This window comes from Oryctolagus cuniculus, chromosome 1, assembly GCF_051225735.1.
Source record: "Oryctolagus cuniculus isolate XC-2025 breed Fujian yellow rabbit chromosome 1, ASM5122573v1, whole genome shotgun sequence".
Classification (NCBI taxonomy): Eukaryota; Metazoa; Chordata; class Mammalia; order Lagomorpha; family Leporidae; genus Oryctolagus; species Oryctolagus cuniculus.
In genome coordinates this window covers 183,611,183-183,635,319 of record NC_142867.1, presented here as the reverse complement: position 1 = coordinate 183,635,319, position 24,137 = coordinate 183,611,183, and the positions used below count along the sequence as shown (strand labels likewise).

The 24,137-nt window shown below is 39.1% G+C and overlaps 1 protein-coding gene across 9 annotated transcripts in view; it reads left to right on the top strand.

Moving 5' to 3' along the window:
• The window catches only part of MLLT3 (MLLT3 super elongation complex subunit), a 391,121-nt gene that overhangs the window by 246,895 nt on the left and 120,089 nt on the right, over window positions 1–24,137 (top strand). For all 9 annotated transcript variants that reach the window (XM_070052927.2, XM_089317765.1, XM_070052921.2 and 6 more), the window contains one exon: window positions 5,712–5,794. In XM_070052927.2, coding sequence (XP_069909028.1) covers window positions 5,712–5,794 — 83 coding nt within the window. The remainder of the gene's footprint in view (window positions 1–5,711; window positions 5,795–24,137) is intronic.

The following is a 24,137-nucleotide window of genomic DNA, read 5'->3' as shown; positions in this document are numbered from 1 at the left end:
GTGGGTGCAACCTGTTGAAAGCTTTACTTAATATATACTAAATTGATCTTCTGTATATAAAGATAATTGAAAATGAATCTTGATGTGAATGGAATGGGAGAGGGAGCGGGAGATGGGAGGTTTGTGGGTAGGAAGGAAGTTATGGGGTTGAAAAGACACTGTAATCCAAAAGCTGTACTTTGGAAATTTATATTTATTAAATGAAAGTTAAAAAAAAAAAAGAGGTCTTCATTCCGCTGGTTTACTCCCCAATTGGCCACAATGTCCTGAGCTGTGCTGATCCGAAGCCAGGAGCCAGGAGTTTCTTCCATGTCTCCCACGCGGGTGCAGGGACCCAAGGACTTGGGCCTTCCTCTGTTGCTTTCCCAGGTCATGTCAGAGAGCTGGATCAGAAGTGGAGCAGCCTGGACCTGAACCGACCCCCATATGGGATGTTGGACATGCAGGCTGCAGCTTTACCAGCTACACAACAGCGCTGGCCCCAGCAGGGTTCTTTTTGACTGGGTTTTGTTGTAGTGAATTCTAAGAAGATAAGCAGGTGGTCCAGTTCTACTCTATTAGCTAACTGATCTAGTTTCTGGCATTAAAAGTTTATGAAAGTTAAGGGGCTGGCGCTGTGGCTCACTTGGTTAATCCTCCACCTGCAGCGCCAGCATCCTATATGGACGCCAGGTTCTAGTCCCGGTTGCTCCTCTTCCAGTCCAGCTCTCTGCTGTGGCCCAGGAGGGCAGTGGAGGATGGGCCAGGTGCTTGGACCCCTGCACCCGCATGGGAGACCAGGAGGAAGCACCTGGCTCCTGGGTTCGGATCGGCGCAGCTCCGGCTGTGGCGGCCATTTGGGGAGTGAACCAATGGAAGGAAGACCTTTCTCTCTGTCTCTCTCTCACTGTCTATAACTCTACCTGTCAAATAAATAAATAAATAAAGTTTATGAAAGTTAGATAATCATCTTATGTCATATAATTGCTAATTCAGTAGGAAACATATGTATTAGAATTGTATTTTAATTTTAAAACAATAAACAAAGTAAAAACAACTCAACATAACTCCAGATTTACTCAGTGGTATCTTTAGTCCTTTTTCAGTGAAGTGGGGCAAGAAATACAACACAAAGGGGGAAAATATATCTTGTTTCTGTTTAGAAATTGATTTAAAAGGGGCTGAGGCTGGCACCGCGGCTCACTAGGCTAATCCTCAGCCTTGTGGCGCCGGCACACCGGGTTCTAGTCCTAGTCAGGGTGCCGGATTCTGTCCCAGTTGCCCCTCTTCCAGGCCAGCTCTCTGCTGTGGCCAGGGAGTACAGTGGAGGATGGCCCAAGTGCTTGGGCCCTGCACCCCATGGGAGACCAGGAAAAGCACCTGGCTCCTGGCTCCTGCCATCGGATCAGTGTGGTTCGCTAGCTGCAGTGCGCTGGCCGCAGCGGCCATTGGAGGGTGAACTAAGGGCTAAAGGAAGACCTTTCTCTCTGTCTCTCTCTCTCACTGTCTACTCTGCCTGTCAAAAAAAAGGGGGGGGGAGCTGAACACATGCTTATAAAGTTAAAAACAAAACCCAACTGTTGGTTTTGTTCCAGATGCTATGTGTGTAATAACTCAGCCATGTGTAGTGGCAGTGTGGTGGGCTGCCCCTTGGTACTCAGGCTTCTAGAGTCTGGCCCTAGAATTCCAGACACTCCAGAGAACTGTTGGAACAATAAAATGGGCTGTGCAGGACGCTGATTTTCCCATTCCTGGGGGCTCTGAGTTGGTGACATGGAAGCAGGCAGGGAAGAAGTCCAAAATGCTCAAGCTGGAAGGGACATCTGACACAAAAACAGTGGCAGTAGCAGTCTTTATATAGACAGAATTTGGTGTTTCCTCTCAGAAGGGCTCTTCTAAAATGAAAACCAATAATTATCAATGGGTGACCGGGCCATGTCCTTAACAAATGTATTCAGATCGCTGTGAATGATAGGGTCTAAGCAAACAAACCAGAGCAATGCTGTGGAGAGGACTCCACCAGCTGTTTTCCTGAGGATTAGTGAAAAAAAAAAATACTACTGCCTATTGATATCTCTAAAGCTTAAATGAAGGTCTTATGGATTTAGCAGGAGTGATTTGTATGCATGTGTGCTTTTTTTTTTTTTTTGGTGGGAGGGAGTTGCTAAAATTGAGTCCTATTAATCAAATGTGTTTATTATATATAATTTTTATATAAATGAGAATTCATTTATTCATCTAAAGATCATTTATTTCTGTGTATCAAACTCTTTTCTCCTAAAGGAGAATATTAAATATTTCAGTAAATAAGTAAAGATTTACTTATTAATAAGGATTACTTATTTTGGGTTTTCCAAATTGTGATCTGTTTTTTTTTTTTTCTTTTTTGTGTTTTCCTTTCTGTGAATCTGTTTTTCAACTTAAAAATTAAACAGGTTAATGATCAATATGTGTCATAGCATTATACTACATGTTGGGAATCTGTAGTATACTTGTTATTTTGAAGAACTATTTTAGTGGAAAAGAAAGTCCATATACTCATTGTTTTAAACAGACTTTTGTCTGTTCCTATCAGGCATGAATTTTGGGTGTTGTATCTTGATAAGACTTATGTGATAAATGTGATTACTTTGACAAAGAGAATTTTGAAATGTCTCCTGGGTAGAACTTTAGAGTATATGGATAGTAATGTATGGAAGGAGAGGAAAGGGAAAATGTTATTTATGTCTATAGAATGTTAGTTTCAAAATGACCTTGAAATCTTCTAAGTTAACCTAATTGGTTAACTCAGTTGCTTAAAATGTGGTACTATCAGAACTGGATCCAGGTCTGTATTGGGTACACAGGAAGATTCTTCCCAAACATGATTCTACTGATTTAAAAATAATTGCTCATGTCTAGTGTACTATCACTACTGGGTGAAGTGTTTTTAGTTTTAACTCCTGTTTCTTTTTTAGAACTTACTTAAAACCGTGTTAATGATTATGATACCCAAATAAATAAACAACTTCCTCTAATTTGACTTTCTTCAGATTAGGACTGTCAATTTATATTTACATTGCTACTGATTTTGCATCATGTGTTTTGTATGTAAAAAGTTTCCATTGTTTGTCTAATTAAGAACTCAGTGTGCTTTATAGACATTGTTATTGTTATTGATGAAAATGTTGCATTTAAAATAGTTGAGGTATGAGTTAGTAAACAGTTTCCTATAAAACCAGACTTCCATAGAATATTAATACATAGCAGATCATTTCCTTTAGGAGTGGGAAAAAATCCAAAGCCTTCAACTATAAGATGTGTGCTCACTAACAGCTGTTTCCTATAATAGGAGCAATTTGCATGCAAAATGGAGAAAATGAATTATACAAAAGGGTATATAGAAGAACAGCTATAACTTCTCTGGCATGTGAAGCAGCCCACAAAATAAACTTCCTTCAGATGACATTGGCATGATTAATCCCAAGCAACCTGGACACTAAAACTGCTGTTCTGAAAAGGGACTCTGCAGCCTGGAAATGTCGTGGGTGTGACATTAACCTTGCTGGAGTGAGGTAGAGGCTGCTCCGTGCATTTAGATGCATCTGCCTCTCTGCTACCTTCTGGGGTATTTGAATATTCATGACTGGTTAGCAGGTGGTCAGTAGATGCAAGGCTGAAGCCAATCTGAGTTCTTTTCCTTTTCTTTATTCATTTTTTTCTTTAAGTTAGAAAAACTTACAAGGTCAAGTGAGATAACTTAATATACTTCTTTTGGTGTCAGTTTGGGGAAATTTTTCGAAGGTGGGCTAAAATAGATTTGTCAAATGTTAAAATTTTGCCTTAAGTATACGTCTTTATACTGACATTTGTACTTGTGGAATGTCTAACCAAGAGAATTCTGTATATCCTCCCTTATAAGGGTGCTAATCCCATTCATGAGACCCTGCATGACCAAATCACCACCCAAAGGCGCAGCTCTGGATACCATTACTGTTAAGGGTTAAGACTTCAACATATGAATTTTGGGGGAAACCCAACATTGTCTGTTTTAGTTGCCCTGTTTAATGTTAACACTGTCTAGAAGAGGAATCCATGGTTCAGAATGGTAAAATAATTTTGTACAGGTAGCCTGTCTGGTCTGAGGTGGATCACAGGTTGTATATAGGTACACTGGCTGTGTGGTTTGAACCCTTGGCATTCTTTATCTCCCTAAAGGGAGTGTTCTTTCTGTCCTCAGGGAGTGAAAATAAATTAGAATATGATTTTTTTTTGACAGGCAGAGTTAGACAATGAGAGAGAGAGAGAGACAGAGACAGAGACAGAGAGAAAGGTCTTCCTTCTGTTGGTTCACCCTCCAAATGGCCGCCACAGCAGGAGCTGCGCCGATCTGAAGCCAGGAGCCAGGTGCTTCCTCCTGGCCTCCCATGCAGGTGCAGGGCCCAAGCACTTGGGCCATCCTCCACTGCACTCCCGGGCCACAGCAGAGAGCTGGACTTGAAGAGGGGCAGCCAGGACAGAATCCGGCACCCCAACCGGGACTAGAACCCGGTGTGCTGGTGCCGCAGGCAGAGGATTAGCAAGCAAAGTGAGCCGCGGCGCCAGCCATGATTCTTGAATTATATGATTATGAGGACCTCATCTGAGTGTCAAAGCAGTGATTCAGACAGTGAATGCTTGAAGAGGGTAGAAGGGGAAAAGATGATACTGCTCTGTGGTCTCGAAGGGCCTTGAGAAGAAGTTGGGATTTGAATTAGCAGAGGCTGCTAAGAATAGCTTCATAATGTGATGCAAGGACACCGAGGGGACTGGGCCTGGGTGGGACATCTGGGAATAGTTGGGGGTAACCAATGCATCTGAATGAAGCACACGGGTTTGGTAGTTGACAACAGGAGGCAGGATCAGAAAGTAAACTGGAACAGCTGAAGGAGTCAGGTTTCTAGGACACGTGGCCTTGATATTCAACATAGATATTTTATTCTGTGATTTTGCCAAATACAATCTTAACCAAAATAATTTCAGTTGGTGTATGATTGATTTGTTTAATGGAAGTTTTAGTGTGATGAAATCCTGTTTAGCCTCCTAGAGTCTCTCATTTCCTCCCGAGAACTTGCCTAGCATTCTTGCTTCCTTCTAACTCCATAAGAAATACAAAAACCTTTAAAAAAAAGAACAGTCTTAAGATGTGATTATATTGTAAGTGCTTGTATGTAGACCAGTATTTCAATAAGCATTTCCTTTTCAGAAAGAAGAGTGGTAATGCGTATTCATGGGCATCAATCATATAGAGGGACTCGGGGTTTGGGATTTTCTAAAGGACAATGACATAGAAATCAGGGTGTCTCAAACAAGAGAGGAGTTCACATGGGGACGTTATTTGCATGAAATACTGGACTTAGATAGCATTTGTTAGGAAACCTAGAGTTCTTTTTGGTTCTTTAGGAGCTAACCTCAATTTTCCTAAAGATTTAAGGTGGGTGTTAACAACTGAAGGCCACTCACTGATAACCATGGCTTATCCACCATTATTTGAATAAAAAACTTCCATATTCACTTAATGTTGAAAAATGTTCTAGATTGTGGAGAAGAAATGGAAGACTGATGAGAGACTAGTCTGGGGGGCTGGTAACAAGCTGTGAAATTTGGGGTGATCTAGGTGGTAGAATGTTTTCTGTTAAAAAAAAAGAAAAATGTATTTTCATTTATTATTCTCATCTTACCTAGTCTCTCTTTTTTTTTTTTTAATGTTGCAGTGTGCAAAGATCCACCTTACAAAGTAGAAGAATCTGGGTATGCTGGTTTCATTTTGCCAATTGAGGTTTATTTTAAAAACAAGGTATGTAATCTTCACCCATTAGTATTTCAATAGAAGATCCACCATTAACCAAATGATGTTTAAAATAATTTTGACTCAGAAATGCTTCTATCACTAGATGATTGAAAATAAAAGAAAATAAAAGTTAAATTTTTGCTATTTTTACTCTTAATTACAATTGAAATGGCCAGAAAAAGATAATTTCAATGATATTAAGTTATGAAATTTATTAACTGTTCTTTATAAGAGAAAAGTGGTTACCAGTTTGAAAAATATTAGCATATATTTATAATTTGAAAAGAAGGATTATAGTTTTTCAGTGAAATGTTCCTTTTCTCATTTTCATACTTCTAGAATTTCTGAGACTGAAAAAAATAGTCTATTTTTATCTTTATCTGATATATACATGACACATATACATAGTTATTTCAACTTGAGATATTATGGCCTCAAACTTGTTTTAAAAGTTTCCAGCAGTACCTTTTTGGTAGAATGCCTACACTGTATAATATTGGAGAAATTGTTCAATCTCTGTGAAGCTACTCTATTTGCAAACTGGATAGTAAGACTATTTAACTCATAAGGTGGTTAGGAAGCTTGGGTAAAGTATACCTGTGTAAAACTTTTAGAACAGTATGTTATATATAGACATTGAGTAAATACTAGGTATTATTTGTAGTTATGACATGCTTTCCTTTTCTTCTGAAGGTAACAGTTCATAAAATTTGCCTGAGTGGGATAAATCACTTTTTTTTTTTAAAGTAACTGAGCAAATACAATATCATATTGTTCAAGCCAGGGCCCCATAAATTATGGTGTTGGTTAAGCAGCCTCATTCAGCATCACCCAAGAGCAGGTTCTCAGAATCCACTAGGATCTACTGAATTAGAATCCCTAGGGTAAGGCCTAGGAATATGTAAACTTACTAGTCCATTGAGTGATTCCTTTGATCAGTAAAGTGTGAAAATTACTGATAAGCCATTTCTCCTAGAAAAGTGTCCCACTGGCTGGCTTGCTCTTTCCTCCCTTTTTGTTCCTTCTTCCTTTCCTCCCTCCCTTCCTCCCCCCTTCCTTCCCTAAATTTATTTATTGATTTATTTGACAGGGAGGGAGGAAGGAGAGAGAGGGAGGGGGAGGGAAAGGGGGAGAGGGAAAGGGAGAAGGAGAGATATCTTCCATCCACTGGTTCACTCTCCAATTGCAACAGCTAGGGCTAGGCCAGGCTGAAGCCAGGACCTATGAACTCCAGTCTGGCCTCCCACATGCGTGAAAGGTGCCCAAGTACTTGGGCCATAGTCAGCTGCTTTCTTTGCATTAGCAGGAAATTGAAGTGGCTTACCTTACCTCTCCACAGTGCTGTCTGCCACCTCTCTCTCTGGCTCTTTCAAGTTACAGAAGGAACTGCTTTTAATTCAGTGAAGAATTCTTTATGATTAAGAGATAGCTTACTTTTTAATTAATTCTTTTTATTTATTTGAAAGGCAGAGGGACAAAGAGAGAGAGAAATATATCTTCCATTCGCTGGTTCACTCCCCAAATGTCTGCAATAGCTGGGGCTGTGCCAGGGCAAAGCTAGGGATCCAGAGCTTCTTCTAGGTCTCCAACGTGGGTGCAGGGGCCCAAGTACTTGGGCCATCTTCCACTGCCTTCCCAATTACATTAGCAGGGAGCTAGATTGGAAGTGGAGCAGCAGGGTCTCGAACTAGCACCTATATGGGATGCTGGTATCGCAGGCAATGGCTTAACCTGCTATGCCACAATGCTGGGACCAGATAGTTACTTTTTATTGTTATAATAAAACCATTATGTAAAGTAGGGATGTGTGGATGATCAGGTGGATTTTATTTTCCATGTTCTTTTTGTTCTTTCTGAACCTATAACCTCATGCACCAAATTCCTGCTATTGCAAATTTTCAGAGACCTGCTGCCCTATGAATTTAGCTTTCTCAGATTTGACAGTAAATCATTTCTATATTAAATATTTTAATGTTTACTTTGTCCTTAACTGTATCCCAAGCCTTTGAAACATGCTTTTCATTTAGTTAATAGGATTATAAGAACTTTGAAGAGGGGAGTACCACTGTTCTGGCTTTACAGGAAAGGAAAGTGAATCATGTAAAAATTGAGTACTTTGTCTAAGATGTCAAACAGAAAATGTGAGAACCAGGTTCTTGATCTAGATCTTTTTCTTCATGGGCCATCCTCTTATATCTGTGCCATAAAAGCAATAACTCTGTTAGAATAATTGCTGTCTTTCTTAGTGGTAACACCACTGAATCATTCACATGTTTCTGATCACATCACGATTTTCAGATGCATTTATATCTGCTCATGACAGATGCCTTGATATTGATACATTGATTTTTTTTCTTTTCATTTGAAGCTGGATTTCAGTTAAGCAAATCATTTTCACTTTCTTTTTTTCTTCTTTAGAAAATTTAGATTTTAATTCACATATCATAACATTGACCCTTTGAAAGTCTACAACATAGAGGTTTTTAGTATATTCATAGAGTTATGTGACTATCAATACTAATTTCACATTTTCACACTCATAAAGAAACACTATGTCTATTAACAATCACTCCTCATTGTATCCCCCAATGCCTGGGAACCATTAATCTACTTCCTTTCTTCATAGATTTTCCTATTATGCACATTTCCTTTAAGTGGAACAGTATGATATATAATCTTTTGTTTCTAATGTATTTCACTTAGTGTAATGTTTTCAAGGTATGTATTATAGGATACTTTAATATTTTTATAGCTGAATAATATTCCATTTTATAGCTGTACCACCATTTGTTTATTCATTTTTAAGTTGATGGACATTTGACTTGGTTTCACTTTTTGACTATTATGAATAATGCTGCTGTGTACATTGATTCATAAATTTTTGTGTAGATGTATGTTTTCAAATCTCCCAAGTACATACCTAGATGGAATTGTTTGCTCATACTGTAATTTTATGATTAACTTTTGAGAAACTACTGAACTGTTTTTCAAAATGACTACTATTTTCCATTTTCACTAGAAATGTATGAAGCTTCTAATTTCTCCAATACTTGTTATTTTCCTTTAAAAATATATTTAAGTCACCCTATTGGGTGTGAAGTTTTCATTTCATTTTCAAAATTTCATTTTGCTTCTGATTTGTCTTTCTGTGATGACTTATGATGTTGAACACCTTTTCACATGCCTATTGTCCATTTAATTTGGATAAATGGATCTTCAAGTCTTATTTTTTTATTTTTTTATTTTTATTTTTTTGACAGGCAGAGTTAGACAGTGAGAAAGAGAGAGACAGACAGAGAGAAAGGTCTTCCTTTTTCCATTGGTTCACCCCCCCAAATGTCTGCTATGGCCGGTGTGATGCACTGATCCAAAACAAGAAGCCAGGTTCTTCCTCCTGGTCTCCCGTGTGGGTGCAGGGCTAAGCACTTGGGCCATCCTCCACTGCCTTCCCGGGCCACAGCAGAGAGCTGGACTGGAAGAGGGGCAACCGTGACAGAATCCGGTGCCCCAATCGGGACTAGAACCTGGGGTGCCGGCACCGCAGGCGGAGGATTAGCCAATTGAGCTGTGGTGCCGGCCTCTTCAAAGCTTTTGCTTATTTTTGGACACATTTTTATTTAAGTCATGTTTATGACAAGGAGTTTTGAGTTTTTCTCCCTCTCTACTTCTCTTTTAATATCTCAGGAGTTTAATTAGTAAAGATCATATAGTACTCCCTCCTCCCCCTCTTGCCATAGCCTCACATCCATTGTTTTAATTTCATCTACAGATTGAGCAGTACTGTAGGAAGAATCTAGTCCTTCAAACCAGAACAGGTTTTATCTCAGAAATTAGGGGATAATGGGGAATTACGGTTTCTTGTGGCAGGAGCATAATGGTTATGGTTCTATACCTCTCTTCTCATCACTTGATACTGAATTGACATCTATTTGGAAATAACACAGTGCAATATCTTCTCCTTTTTGTTCTTAACTTTTCTGGTCATTTTATAAGATCTCAGTTTGAGCAGAAAAATCTGTTTTCTCAATTTTCTGGTTTCCCACTTCATAGAAATAGCTGGAATCTACCCATACAACAGATTTAAAGAGAACAAATGAAGGATGAAAATATCACAACCACTCCTCAACCCCATAGACCAACAGATAGACAGACAGACAGACAGACACACACACACACACACACACACAGAGTCCTCTTGAAATATATGTAGGGTTTAGCACTGTTGTGCAGCATGTAAAGCTGCCACTTGGGTTGCTGGTATTCCATATCAAAGTCCCAGTTGCTCTGCTTCCAATTCAGCTTCCTACTAATGTGCCTGGGAAGGCAGTGGGTGATGGCCCAAGTGCTAAGGTTTCTGCCACCCGTGTGGATGGACTTACTGGTTTCTTGCTTCAGCCTGGCCCAGCTTAAGCCATCACGGCCATTTGGAGAGTGAACCAGGAGATGGAATATCTCCCTCTTTTCCTCCTTACTGTTGCTCTGCCTTTCACATAAATAAGCCTTTGTTTTTAAAAGAAATACATACAACAGTATAAATAGGAAGATATGAAGAAGATAGTGGCTCTTGTGACTCTAATATATAACATTCACTTGTGAGGAATCTTAGTTTCTTAAAAGATGAATGAAGAATAATATACATGAGGGCTGGGTGTTTAGCATAGTGATTAAGATGATTTTAGATGCTAGTAGACTACATCAAAGAATCTGGGTTGAATGCCTACCTGTGGCTCCTAATTCTAGCTTCCTGCTAATGCAAACTCTGGGAGGTGGTGGTCATGGATCAAATAATTGGGTTCCTACCATACATGTGGGAGACTTGGATTGAAGTCCCTGTTCCTAGCATTGTGGTCCAACTGTAGACATTTTGAAGAGTGAATCAGCATATTGGAGCACCCCACATCCACCCCTTCCACTCTCTTCTCTCTCTGTGTGTGTGTGTGTGTGTGTGTGCATGTGTGTATCTTTTTCTCTCTCTGTGTGTCTCTGCCGGTCAAATGAATAAAGAAAAATAAATGCAAAAAGGCCCATGAGATGGAAAGCAATTCTTTTGGGACCATTATAAAATACATACTTAGGCTGACACGGTTAAGTGTTTCTACTTAATATCCAATTCGCTTATTATTTTTTCTAGTTTTTAGTTTTCTTTTTTTAAAAAAAGATTTATTTATAGGGTCGGCACTGCAGTGTAGCGGGTAAAGCTGCCACCTGTAGTGCCAGCATCCTGTATGGGCACTGGTTGGAGACCCAGATGCTCTACTTCTAATCCAGATCTCTGCTATGGCCTGGGAATATAGTAGAAGATGGCCCAAGTCCTTGGGCCCCTGCACCTGCGTGGGAGACCCTGAAGAAGCTCCTGGCTCCTGGCTCCTGGCTTCGGATCAGCACAGCTCCAGCCGTTGTCACCATCTGGGGAGTGAACCATCGGATGGAAGGCCTCTGTCTCTCTGCCTCTCCTTCTCTCTCTGTGTAACTCTGACTTTCAAATAAATAATCTTTTTTATCTTTTTTTTTAAGAAAGAAAGGCAGAATTACAGAGAGAGGCAGAGAGAGGTCTTCCCTCCGCTGCTTCACTCCCCAGATGGATACAATGGTGGGAGCTATGCTGTCAGAAGCCAGGAGACAGAAGCTTCTTTGGGGTCCCCCACACCAGTGCAGGGGTCCAAGGACTTGGGCCGTCTTCTACTGCTTTCCCAAGCCATAGCAGAGAGTTGGATCAGAAGTGGAGCAGCCGGGACTCTAACTGATGCCCATATGATTGTTGGCACTGCAGGCAGAGGCTTTACCCACTAAACCACAGTACAGGCCCCTGGTTTTCTTTAAATTTTGTACTTTATAACAGCTACTGTTTTCACAAGTGCATCATAAGACATAAGTTTCAGTGTTGGTAATATGAAAAAGAATATTCTTAATTAGCCTTATATGAGTATGTGGGTTAATAATATTTAATGCTGTATAGCCTAATATAGCAGCATGAGTGAATCTCAATAAATGATTTAAAAGTTGCATAAGCATATGAGGATACTTCAAAGAGTCATAGGCAGTGCTTATTATGAGAGAACTATGCATAGATTTCATTTTTTTCACCAAAATGAACTTATCCTTTAGTTCCATTTTCTATGAACTTTTAAAGAACCCTCATATATATATATATATATATAGCTATGATATCATGTGTGTGTTTTTATAAACAACTGAAATGAGAAAATGAGTTAGGTAAAAGCACATATGTAGCATAAGAGTATATGTTGGAATGGCGGTACAGGAACTTAAGGGCACTGGTTATTGGGAGGAAAACCTTATACTCACATGCATGGATTTCAAAATTTTTTACACCAAATAAATGTATCTTTCTATTTCATTTTCCATGAACTTTTTGGTGTTTCCTTGTATGTCTAAAATTTTATTTCTTTAAAGAAAAAAAGGGAAAGTGAATTGGTTTTAAGTGTTAACATCTGTTTAATTTTAATGAAGGGTACATGGATGTATAAGTACTTGTCTATGTGTATTATTATTGTTCTAGTGAGAAAAATATTGTTTTTTCACTTTTTAAAATATATCCTCTTACTATGTCTTAAAAACAATTTTTTAATATTCCAATATGAATCTCTGAGCTTGATGTATTTTTAAAAGTTTAATTTTAATTTTTTGATGGTAATAACAATTAATGATATCATCCTCTTTTTAAGAAAAGATTTATTTATTTTTTGGAGAGGTAAAGTTAGAGAGAGGGAGAAAGAGAGAGAGAGAGAGAGAGAGAGAGAGAGAGATCGATCTTCCATCCATTGGTTCACTCTCTAAATGGTCGCAATGGCCAGAGCTGGGCCATATGAACCCTGAGAGACTTCTGGGTCTCTCATGTGGATGCAGGGGCCCAAGCACTTGGGCCATCTTCCACTGCTTTCCCAGGCACATTAGCAGGGAGCTGGATTAGAAGTGCAGTAGCTGGGACTGAAACTGGTGCCCATGTAGGATGCTGGCAGAGCAGGCAGAGGCTCAGCCTACAATGCCATAGAATTGGCCCCAAGAGATTCATCCTCTTAACACATTTCTAATTGTGCAATTTATTGTTGACTGTGGGTACAATGCTATACACAGATCTCTAGAGTTTATTCATCTTACTAAATTGAAACTTAATGTCTGTTGATGAATAACTGCCTCCAGCCTCTGGTAACCACTATTCTTGCCTTTGATTTTTATGAAATTGATTGTTTTAGATATCTCATAAATGGAATTATGCATGCTCATCTTTTTTGTGTCTAGCTTATTTCACTTAGCATAATGACCTCAAGGTGCAAATGAATGTATTCTTGTTTCTCTTCCTACTGAAATGATCCATTTGTAAAAATTTAATAGCTTTAGGCTGTTCCAGAATGTTCATTTTATCAGTTTCTTTCAACTCTTTCTTGAGGAGTGACCATCCATTATAGTGATGCTTTACCAAAAACTGTTGATCAGAGTTTTCCAGGAGAATTAAAAAAAGTGGCCAAACGATTTCCAGCTGATGTTGGCAGAATCCCAATGCTACTTCTTAAGGATATCATCTACCCTTGGTCCAATTTGCATCCTAGTGATTTTCCTGCTTCTCTAATGAGAGTCTCTTCAGTTTTGCTTAATTGAACTGTCAGAGTCAGAAGGGGTGGTAAATGTCAGTAGTTTCCTTGAGTTCATGTGTATTTATTCTGTCTTATTTTGTATCTGTGCTTAACAGAGCAATGCTATCTGTTAGAGTCATGTGTGTTTTAGAAGCTCTAAACCAATAGTCACCCTGAAGCATTATCGATTGTAGCACTCTAGGTTTAAAAGGGTCCCATGCTTCTCTCTTTCAACCTGTTTTCAGAAAAAGTATATGAGTAAATGTCAGGTTTTAAGGCTTCATAGAGTGAGAAAGCTATTTTGATGTTGCCAGAAGCAGATTTCCACCCCTAGGAAATGTATTAGTTTTATATATGGAATACGATCTTGTTTGAATTTTGAAGAATTATCTTTTCTGAGAGGAATATATCGACATAATGTTGATGCCATTTAAGAGATGATATTCAGTTGATCAGAACATAAATTTGTCAGTACTTTTTCCTTCCTAAAAATCAAAACCTACTGTCAAACAAAATTATACTCAGGATTCATTGAGAGTCACCTTCTACTCTCCTTATTCTTAGTTTTATTGAAAAATGATTTTAAAATGTTATTTATTTTAAACTGTTGTGATCAATAAGGTGATGTTATAGCTGCATTCTTTTTTATGTTGATAATTATATTCATCAATATGCTTTCTGTCTTTAAAAATATTCAGGAATATATATTCTGGTAAAAGTTATATTCCTCCATGGGATACAACTTGGGAGTTTTATTTTCTTGACTCCATTTAATGATTGTTAGCTATTTCGGATAGTCTTTCCAGATCTATCCAGTGTATTTGTGTAGATAAAATTTGTGTAAGCATAGAGATTGGCAGGAGCATGCCATATCATAATTTAATACTTTTCTGGAACTCACCTTTAATTCACTTAGCAATATGCCTTTCCAGGTCAGCAATTTTAAGTACCTGAATGGTATTCCGTGGCAATGATGCAGATCATTCTTAATTTTTGCTATCATAAAAGATTCTGCCTTGAAATTTTTATAAGATATATTTTGGTACACATATTTGAATATATTTCTAAAGAAATTCTTAGAAATATAATTACAATTTCATATATTGGATGTGACAAATATTGCTAAAATGTCTGTCAAAAGGCCTTACTAATTTACATTCTCAATTACAAGGCAGAAGACCACCCTTCTTTTTAATTAATTCTAGGGTTTCATTGATTGTTTTACAATTTAGAGGAGAAATGGGTAAGCAAAAAGTGATCATAATTCATTGTGGTAACCACATTAATAGAGGGGTTGTATAAGAGGGATGTCTGGTTTGGCTTTTATTGGAGGAATTAGGAAGACTTTCCAGAGGAGTTGATGCTTTGGGTGGGTCTTGAACAATGCATTACCAGGCATACAGGAATATATGCTGGGAGGAAGATATTTTAGTCATAGGGAGTACTATCTCAGGGAGGCAAAACAAATGAGATAACATAGAAATTTGGGGAATTTCTTCAAAATTGTGGAAAGAGTATAGTAAGAGAACAAAAGAAATGCAGTAAGGTAGTAGAATACTATGGTCGTTATGTTAGCTTTTCATTACAGAAGGAGTAAAATTTATTTCAGATTTTATTTTTAGAGGTTCAGAATGCAAAATCAGGTGACCTCTGGTCTGGTGTCTGATGATTGGTGGAACACTTGTGAAGGGAAGATAAAGCAGAGAGAAACATGGAGCAGTCTTTTTTTTCATATCAATGTTTGTCTGTTTATGTGGCCACAATGATTGATCGTGGGGTTCCATCCAACAGCTTAATCCAGTCTAACCACTTTCTTTTTTTTTTTTTTTAACTTTAATGAATATAAATTTCCAAAGTACGACTTATGGATTACAATGGCTTCCCCCCCATACCGTCCCTCCCACCCACAACCCTCCCCTTTCCCACTCCCTCTCCCCTTCCATTCACATCAAGATTCATTTTCGATTATCTTAATATACAGAAGATCAGCTTAGTATACATTAAGTATGGATTAAGGGTCTCATAATTTGGTTACGTTCATCCTTAATCCATTAACATAAGATTTTGGGAAAGAGAGAGATCAATGGATTGATCAAGCTTCAATCTGCTGGTTCACTCCCCAGATGCCTGCTACAGTTAAGCCTGGAGCAGGCCAAAGCCAAGAGCGAGAGACTCCATCAGGATCTCTCAAGTAGGTGGTAGGAACTCAGGCATTTCAGCCATCATCTGCTGCCTCTCAGGATGCATTGACAGGAAGCTGGATCAGAAGTGGTATATCTGGAACTGAAACAGACAATCCAGTATGGGATGCAGGTGTCTCAAGTGTCAGCTCCATTTCCTCTGCCACAGTACTACTCCCATGCAAATAATTTTTCCGATTATATCAACTTATTCCAATGAAATAAGATTATGTTATAGAAGATGATGGGTCTTTAAAGCTTTCTTTTTTCCCATAGAAGCCTTTTTTTTAAGGAATACAAACTTCATGCATTTCATAAATACAACTTTAGGAATATAGTGATTCTTCCCACCATACCCACCCTCCCACCTACGCTTCCACCCCTCCTCCTCCTCCCTCCCCCCTTCCAAATCCCATTCCCCACTAAGATCCATTTTCTTTCTATCTTTTTTTTTTTTTTTGACAGGCAGAGTGGACAGTGAGAGAGAGTCAGAGAGAAAGGTCTTCCTTTGCCATTGGTTCACCCTCCAATGGCCGCTGTGGCCGGGGCGCTGTGGCCGGCGCACCGCGCCGATCCAAAGCCAGGAGTTAGGTGCTTCTCCTGGTCTCCCAAGGGGTGCAGGGCCCAAGCACTTGGGCCATCCTCCACTGCACTCCCGGGCCACAGCAGAGAGCTGGCCTGGAAGAGGGGCAACCGGGACAGAATCCAGTGCCCTGACCGGGACTAGAACCCAGTGTGCTGGCACCGCAAGGCGGAGGCTTAGCCTATTGAGCATGGCACCGGCCAATCCATTTTCAATTAACTTTATACACAGAAGACCAATTCTATACTAAGTAAAGAGTTCAACAACTTTCATGAGAGAGAGAGAGAAAAAAAAAAAAAAAACCTATTCATCAACAGTCCAGACAAAGGCTGTTTAAAGTCATTGCATATGGTTCTCTAAAATAAACTTTTTTAAAAAACTTATTTTACCCCCAAAGAAATCTTTTGTTTAAGAAATACAGACTTCATGCATTTCATAAGTACAATTTTAGGAATATAGTGATTCTTCCCACCATACCTGCCCTTCTACCCACACTTCTACCTCTCCTCTTCCTCCTTCTTCCCTTCCCAGTCCCATTCTCCAATAAGATCCATTTTCGATTAATTTTGTACACAGAAGACCAACTCTATACTAAGTAAAGAGTTCAACAAGTTTCAAGGAAAAAAAAAAAAAAACTTCTCAACAGTCCAGACAAGGACTGTTTAAAGTCATTGCATCTTGAAGTTAATTTCACTTCTTTTTTTTTTTAAAGCTTAATTAACTTTAAAGAAGCACCCAAGAATGATACATTGTTTGTGAGCACTTAGACATAATTATAATACAATTCTTTGATGACAGAGGTCCTGCTTGGGAAGTTAGTACACAATGACTCCTGTTGTTAATTTAAAAATTAACACTCTTATGTATGACATCAGTGATCACCAAAAGCTCTTGGCGTGAGCTGCCTAGATTAGGGAAGCCTTTGGAATCCACAAACTCCATCAGTACTGACAGAAGGCCATAAACAAAGTGGAAGTTCTCTCCTCCCTTCAGAGAAAAGTACCTCCTTTGATGACCACTTCTCTCTACTGGTGTCTCATACACCAAGATCCTTCATGTAGGACATTTTTTGCCACAGTGTCTTGGCTTTCCATGCCTAGATGCTCTTGTAGGCTTTATAGGCACACCAGAATGCCTTAAGGGCTGATTCTGAGGTCAGAGTACTACTTAAAGTGATTGTCATTCTAGGCCTGCTGTGTGGACTGCTTCCCATGTTGGAGCATTCACTCCTTTTTAATTCTATCTATTATTTTTACCAGACACTTAATCCTATCCATATGATCCATTTGACACTTAAGATGGTATTTTTACCACCCAGCTTAAGGGGATTTGGGGACCCATAGCAAGTTTTTAAACTGTACCCTTAGAAGTAAGTCATAGGGATGTATGCAGAACTATACAGCTTTACAGTTACACACTTCATATACTTCATAATTACAGCTGTAGGAACATTCTTCCTACTGTGTCCACCCTCCCATCCATACTCCCATCTCTCTTCCTCTCCCCTCTCTTATTCCCATTCTTATTTTTTATTGAGATCTATTTTCGACTGACTTTATACACATATGTTTAACTCTATGTTAAGTAAAGAGTTCAACAAATAATATGAAAAAAAAAACTATTACACAACAGTCAAAACAAGGGCTGTTCAACTTATTGCTCCTCAAAGTGGCAATTTCACTTCTTCAGATTGCCTTTTGGGTGCTCTATTAGTTATGCCAGGTAAGGGAGAACATATGGTATTTGTCCCCTTGGGACTGGCTTATTTCACTAAATATGACGTTTTCCAGATTCATCCATTTTGTTGCAAATGACAGATTTCATTTTTTTTTTACTACTGAGTGATATTCCATGGTGTGCTTATCCTATAATTTCTTTATCCAGTCTTTAGTTGATGGACATTTGGATTGATTCCATGTCTTAGTTATTGTGAATTGAACTACAATAAACATGGAAGTACATATAATTCTTTCATATGCTGATTTCCTTTCCCTTGCATAAATTCCCAGGAGTGGGATGGCTGGATCATATGGGAATCTATATTCAGATTTCTGAGATATCTCCATAATGTCTTCCATAGTGGCTTTACCAATTTGCAATACCACCAACAGTGGATTAGGGTACCTTTTTCCCCACATCCTCACGACTATTTTTTTGTTGATTTCTTTCCCCCACAAAGAAACCTTTTATTTAATGAGTACAAACTTCATAATTACAACTTTAGGAATATAGTGATTCTTTCCACCATACCCACCCACCCACCCTACCTCCTCCTCCCTCTTCCATTCTCTATTAAGAAAAGAAAAGAAAAAAGAAAAGGAAAGAAAGAAAAGAAAGAAAAAACTGTCTTGTTAATGAAGACAAGGGCTATTAAGTCATTGCTTCTCAAAGTATCAATTTCACTTCTACAGATTTCCTTTTGAATGCTTTATTAGTCATCACAGATAAGGGAGAACATATGGTATTTGTCACTTTGGGACTGGCTTATTTCACTAAGTATGATGTTTCCCAGATTCATCCATTTTGTTGCAAATGACCGGATTTCGTTTTTTTTTTTTTTTTTTTTTTAACCACTATGTAGTATTCCAGAGTACATTTTCCATAATTTCTTTATCCAGTCTTCAGTTGGTAGATATTTAGGTAGATTCCATATCTTAGCTTTTGTGAATTGAGCTGAAATAAACATGAGGGTGCAGATATCACTTTTATTTGCTGATTTCATTTCTCTTGGGTAAATTCCCAGGAGTGGGATGGCTGGGTCATATGGTTGATTTGCAAATGTTGAACCATCCCTGAATACCAAGGATAAATCCCATTTGGTTCAGGTGAATGATTTTTCTGATGTGTAGTTAGATTCAATTGGCTAAAATTTTGTTGAGGATTTTTGCATATATGTTAATCAGGGAAACTAGTCTGGAGTTCTCTTTCTTGGTTGAATCATTTTGGGGTTTAGGAATTAAGGTGATGCTGGCTTCATAGAATGTAGAAAGATTTTCTCTCTTCCAATTGTTTTGAACATCTTGAGAATAATTGGAGTTAGTTCTTTAAATGTCTGGCAGAATTCAGCAGTGAAGCCATCCAATCCTTGGCTTTTCTTTGTTCTGAGGGCCTTTATTACTGATTCAATTTTCGTCTTGGTTATGGTTCTGTTTCGGTTTTCTATGTCTTCATGTCTCAACTTAGGTAGATTGTATGTGTCCAGGAATCTATCCACTTCTTCTTGGTTTCTTGGTCTGTTGGCACACAGCTCTTTGTAGTAATTTTTGATGATTCTTTTCATTTTTGTGATATCTGTTTTTACATCCCCTTTTCATCTCTGATTTTATCTATTTGGGTCTTATCTTTTTTTTTTTTTTTTTTTTGATTATTTGGGCCAATGGTGTGTCAATTTTATTTATTTTTTTTCAAAAAGCAGCTCTTTGTTTTCCTGATCTTTAGTATAGGTTTTTTTTGTTTCAATTTTGTTGATTTCTTCTCTAATTTAATTATTCCCTTTCTCCTAGTAGTTTTGGGTTTGGTTAGCTGTTGTTTTTCTAGATCCTTGGGATGCATGATAGCTCATTTATTTGGTACCTTTCCAATTTCTTGATGTAGGCACAATTGTTATAAACTTCCCTTTAGCACTGCTGTTGCTATTCCTATAAGTTTTGATATGTTGTGTTGTCCTCTTCATTTGTTTCCAGAAATTTTTTGATTTCTCTTTCGATTTCTTCTATGACCCACAGTTCATTCAGGAGCATGTGTTTGCAGATGTGCTAGATTCCCGAGTTGCCGATTTCCATATTCATTCCATTGTGATTCAAGAAGATGTATGGTGTGAATTCAGCTTTTTGGTATTTGCTGAGACTTGCTTTATGGCCTAGCATGTGCTCAATCCTAGAGAAAGTTCTAGGCACTGTTGAGATGAATGTGTATTCATCAGCTATAGGATGGAAAGTTCTATAGATATCTATTAGGTCCATTTGGTCTATAGAGTTGGTTAATTGCTGTTCCCTTGCTAATTTTCTATCTGGTTGATCTGTCCATTCCTGAAAGTGGGGTATTGAAGTCTCCCATTACTATTGTATTTGAGTCTATGTCTCCCTTTAGATGCCTTAACATTTCTTTTAAATAGCCAGGTGCCATGTAATTAGGCACATATACATTTATAATAGTCACATCTTCCTGTTGAATTTATCGCTTAATAATTACATAGTGCCATTCTTTGTCTCTTTTAACAGTTTTTGTGTTAAAGTGTGTTTTGTCTGATATTAGATTGGCTACTCCAGCTTTTTTGGGGGGTTCTGTTAGCATGGAAAATCTTTTTCCATCTTTTCCCTTTTAGTCTGCATGAATCTCTGTTGCTGGGTTTTGTTTTTTAATCCATTCATCCGGTCTATTTCTTTTAAATGGAGTGTTGAGGCCATTTACATTCAAGGTGATTATTGATAAGTAATGACTTTGCCCTGACATTGTTCCATAAATATTCCCATTTTTAACTTTGGATTTCCTTTATACTTTTACTAGGAGATTTTCTGCCTTTACCTTCTTTGTAGTTATGACCATGTTTCTGTATTTCTGTGTTAAGCACATCCTTAAGCATCTTTTGTAAGGCTGGACTGGTGGTCACAAATTCTTTCAATTTCTTTTGGTCATGGAAGTTCTTTATTTCACCTTCATTCATAAATGAGAGCTTTGCAGTATTCTGGGTTTAAAGTTTTTTTTCTCTTAAGACTTTGAATACATCTTGCCATTCTCTCCTAGAGAGTTTCTGATGAGAAGTCTGTTGTGAGTCTCATTGGAGGTCCTTTGAAAATAATCTGGCATTTCTCTCTGTGCATGTTTTACAATTTTTTTTATGTTTTACTGTGGGGAGTTTGATTACAATGTGTTGTGGAGAAGATCTTTTCTGGTCATGTCTATTAGGAGTTCTGTGTGCTTCCTGTACTGAATGTTCTTTTCTTTCTCCAAATTGGGGAAGTTTTCTGTAATTATTTCACTAAAAAGGCTTTCTAATTGTTTCTCTCTTTCTACACCTTCAAGAACTCCCCAAACCCATATGATGGGTCATTTGTTTATATCCTGTAGATACTCAGCAGTGTTTTTTAGTTTTCTAATTTCTTCTTGTTTTTGGTCTGACTGTATAGTTTCCTGCAATTTGACTTCTACTTTGGATATTTTTTCTTCTGCTTCACCAATTCTGTATTTAAGGCTTTCCACTGCATTTTAAATTTGTTCTATTGAATTCTTCACTTCCAAGATTTCATTTTGCTTTCTCTTTAAGCTCTCAATTTTGTGGTAGGAATTTTTTTTTCATGTCATGTATGGATTTCATTAGTTCATGCATTTGCTTTTGATTACTTCTAAGTAATCCTATGATCAATTTTTTGAATCTCATTTTTGGCATTTCTTCAATCTCATCTTCATAGTCTGGCACTGAAGTGTTATATTCTTTTGGGGGCATCCTATTTTGTTCCTTATTCTTGTTTCTTGAATTGGTACATTTGTTATTTGGCATTTAAGATACTCCTTGGTTTCTTCTTTGTTTTTTTTTTTTTTTTTTTTTTTTTTTTTTTTTTCCACCGTGGCAGCAGCTTTTATCTTTGGACTATGCGTCTGGATTAGTGGAGTGTCTACTTTTTCAGTGAATACTCCAAAACGTGGTGGGTGTGTCCAGGGAGTTCTGTTCAGTGTTCCAGGGTGAAGACAGCATCTAAGGTGACACCCAGGTTTTAGACGTGGTAAATCTCTGTTATTTGTTTTCTTTTTTTAAATTTTTTGACAGGCAGAATTAGACAGTGAAAGACAGAGACAGAGTTATAGACAGTGAGAGAGAAACGGAGAGAAAGGTCTTCCTTCCATTGGTTCACTGCCCTAATGACCACTACAGCTGGCACTGTGCCAATCCAAAGCCAGGAGCCAGGTGTTTCCTCCTGGTCTCCCATGCGGGTGCAGGGACCCAAGCACTTGGGCCATCCTCCACTGCCCTCCCGGGCCACAGCAGAGAGCTGGACTGGAAGAGGAGCAACCACGACTAGTACCTGGCACCCCAACTGGGACTAGAATCTGGGCTGCCGGCGCCACAGGTGGAGGATTAGCCAAGTGAGCCATGGCGCTGGCCCTGTTTTTTTGTTTTCTTATCAGAGAGGAAGTTTGTTCTGCTCTGTTGCATAGACTCAACTTATCTCCTCTCCTCAAAGGAGACCAGTGCCTGGGTGCTAGCCCCAGTGGGTATAATATTCATCCACACTGCCCCAAGGACCACACAAAGGATCTGTGCAATCCTCAGTGTAAGCTCAGATTCCCCAGCAATGTCCCTTACCAGGAAGCCCTGAGAATGTGGAGCCTCCCACAGACTGCCCAAAGTCTCAGCCACACCCTGAGTCCTCCCACATAGCCTCAGTGTTTTCACAGTCCCAGCATACAAACCTCCCACTGCACAAGCACTTAGCCCTCTGTGAATTCTCCCTGCCAGACTCAGGAGTTTCCACTCAGTTGGTTGCTGGATGCAGACTTGAGCTGGTGCAGCTGTTGTGTATGTCCAAAATGGTGTCCGCCATTTCTTACCTTGTTACAGGATGCCATTACAGGGTGAATAGGGAAAGAGAAATGTGCCCCCCCCTTTTCTTCTCTAGTTTGGCAGGTACATTCTCACCCACAGAGTTCCAAGCTGGATTCTCTCCAGGCTCTTCCTGCAGCTTTAATGCCAGTGGGTTGCGCTGCTGCAATCTGGTCTCACCTCACTGTCCAAAGCAGATATGGAGGCTCTCAGCGGCTGGGGTCCTGACTTGTGCACGTCCATGCCTTCCATGTAGGTCCACCATGTCCCTCTAATTTGCGTGGAGTTTCCTCTGCCATTTTCAGTTTAACTCTTCCCTGAGACTGCACTCTATCCCACTTTTTTTAAACTATCTTTTCCTAGACTAGAGCAGTAAGCTCCTTCCTTCTCCCCCATCTTAATCCTTCCCCTTCAACTACATTTCATTTCCAAGACAGATGCCTCCTTTTTTTTTTGGACAGGCAGAGTGGACAGTGAGAGAGAGACAGAAAGAAAGGTCTTCCTTTTGCCGTTGGTTCACCCTCCAATGGCTGCCGCGGCCGGCGCACCACACTGATCCAAAGCCAGCAGCCAGGTGCTTCTCCTGGTCTCCCATGCAGGTGCAGGGCCCAAGCACTTGGGCCATCCTCCACTGCACTCCCGGGTCACAGCAGAGAGCTGGACGGGAAGAGGGGCAACCGGGACAGAATCTGGCGCCCCGACCGGGACTAGAACCCAGTGTGCTGGCGCCGCAGGCGGAGGATTAGCCTAGTGAGCTGAGTGAGCTGCGCCAGCTGCGCACCGGCCACCTTTTTCTTCTTCTGACCTTGGAAAGGCTTCTACCACAACTTTAATTGCATCAGTTCAGAACAAGTTTAACTAAAAAACAAAGGCCTCTGCCACAGCTTAAGCTGACATCCCATATGAGTGCCGTTTTGAGTCCTGGTCACTCCTCTTCCAATCTAGCTCCCTGCTTATGGCCTAAAACTTTTATATCAATGGAAAGATACTACCTGATCTTTGTGTTTGAAAGCTTGCCCTCTTTGTCATTTTAAGAAGTAGAATGTTTCATGTTCACAAACAGGAGGAGACCAGCTGAGGAATGATGAAGGTCTAAGCTAAGACAGTGGTCATAGTGGCTGGAGAAGATGGGCTAGATTTGCAAGGGTTCCAAAGGAGAATTAGTAAACAAAACTGGGGGAAAATTTGGCTGGTGAGTGAGGAAAAAGAAAAAGTTGGAGGTGATTTTTCTGTATCTTAATCTTGGCATGCAGTTAGGACTTGTTTGCCAGGATATAAGAGTACAATATAGAGGAAAAGAGAGATGAAGATAACTTTAGTTTAAAATAATGTGTGTATTTTGGTGTTATTGTGGGTCAACAACACATGCATGTGACAGTTCAGTGAGAGCTGGGTTAGAGATGCAGATAGAAGAATCACAATCTAGTAGGTGGAACTGACCTCCTGTGAATGAATG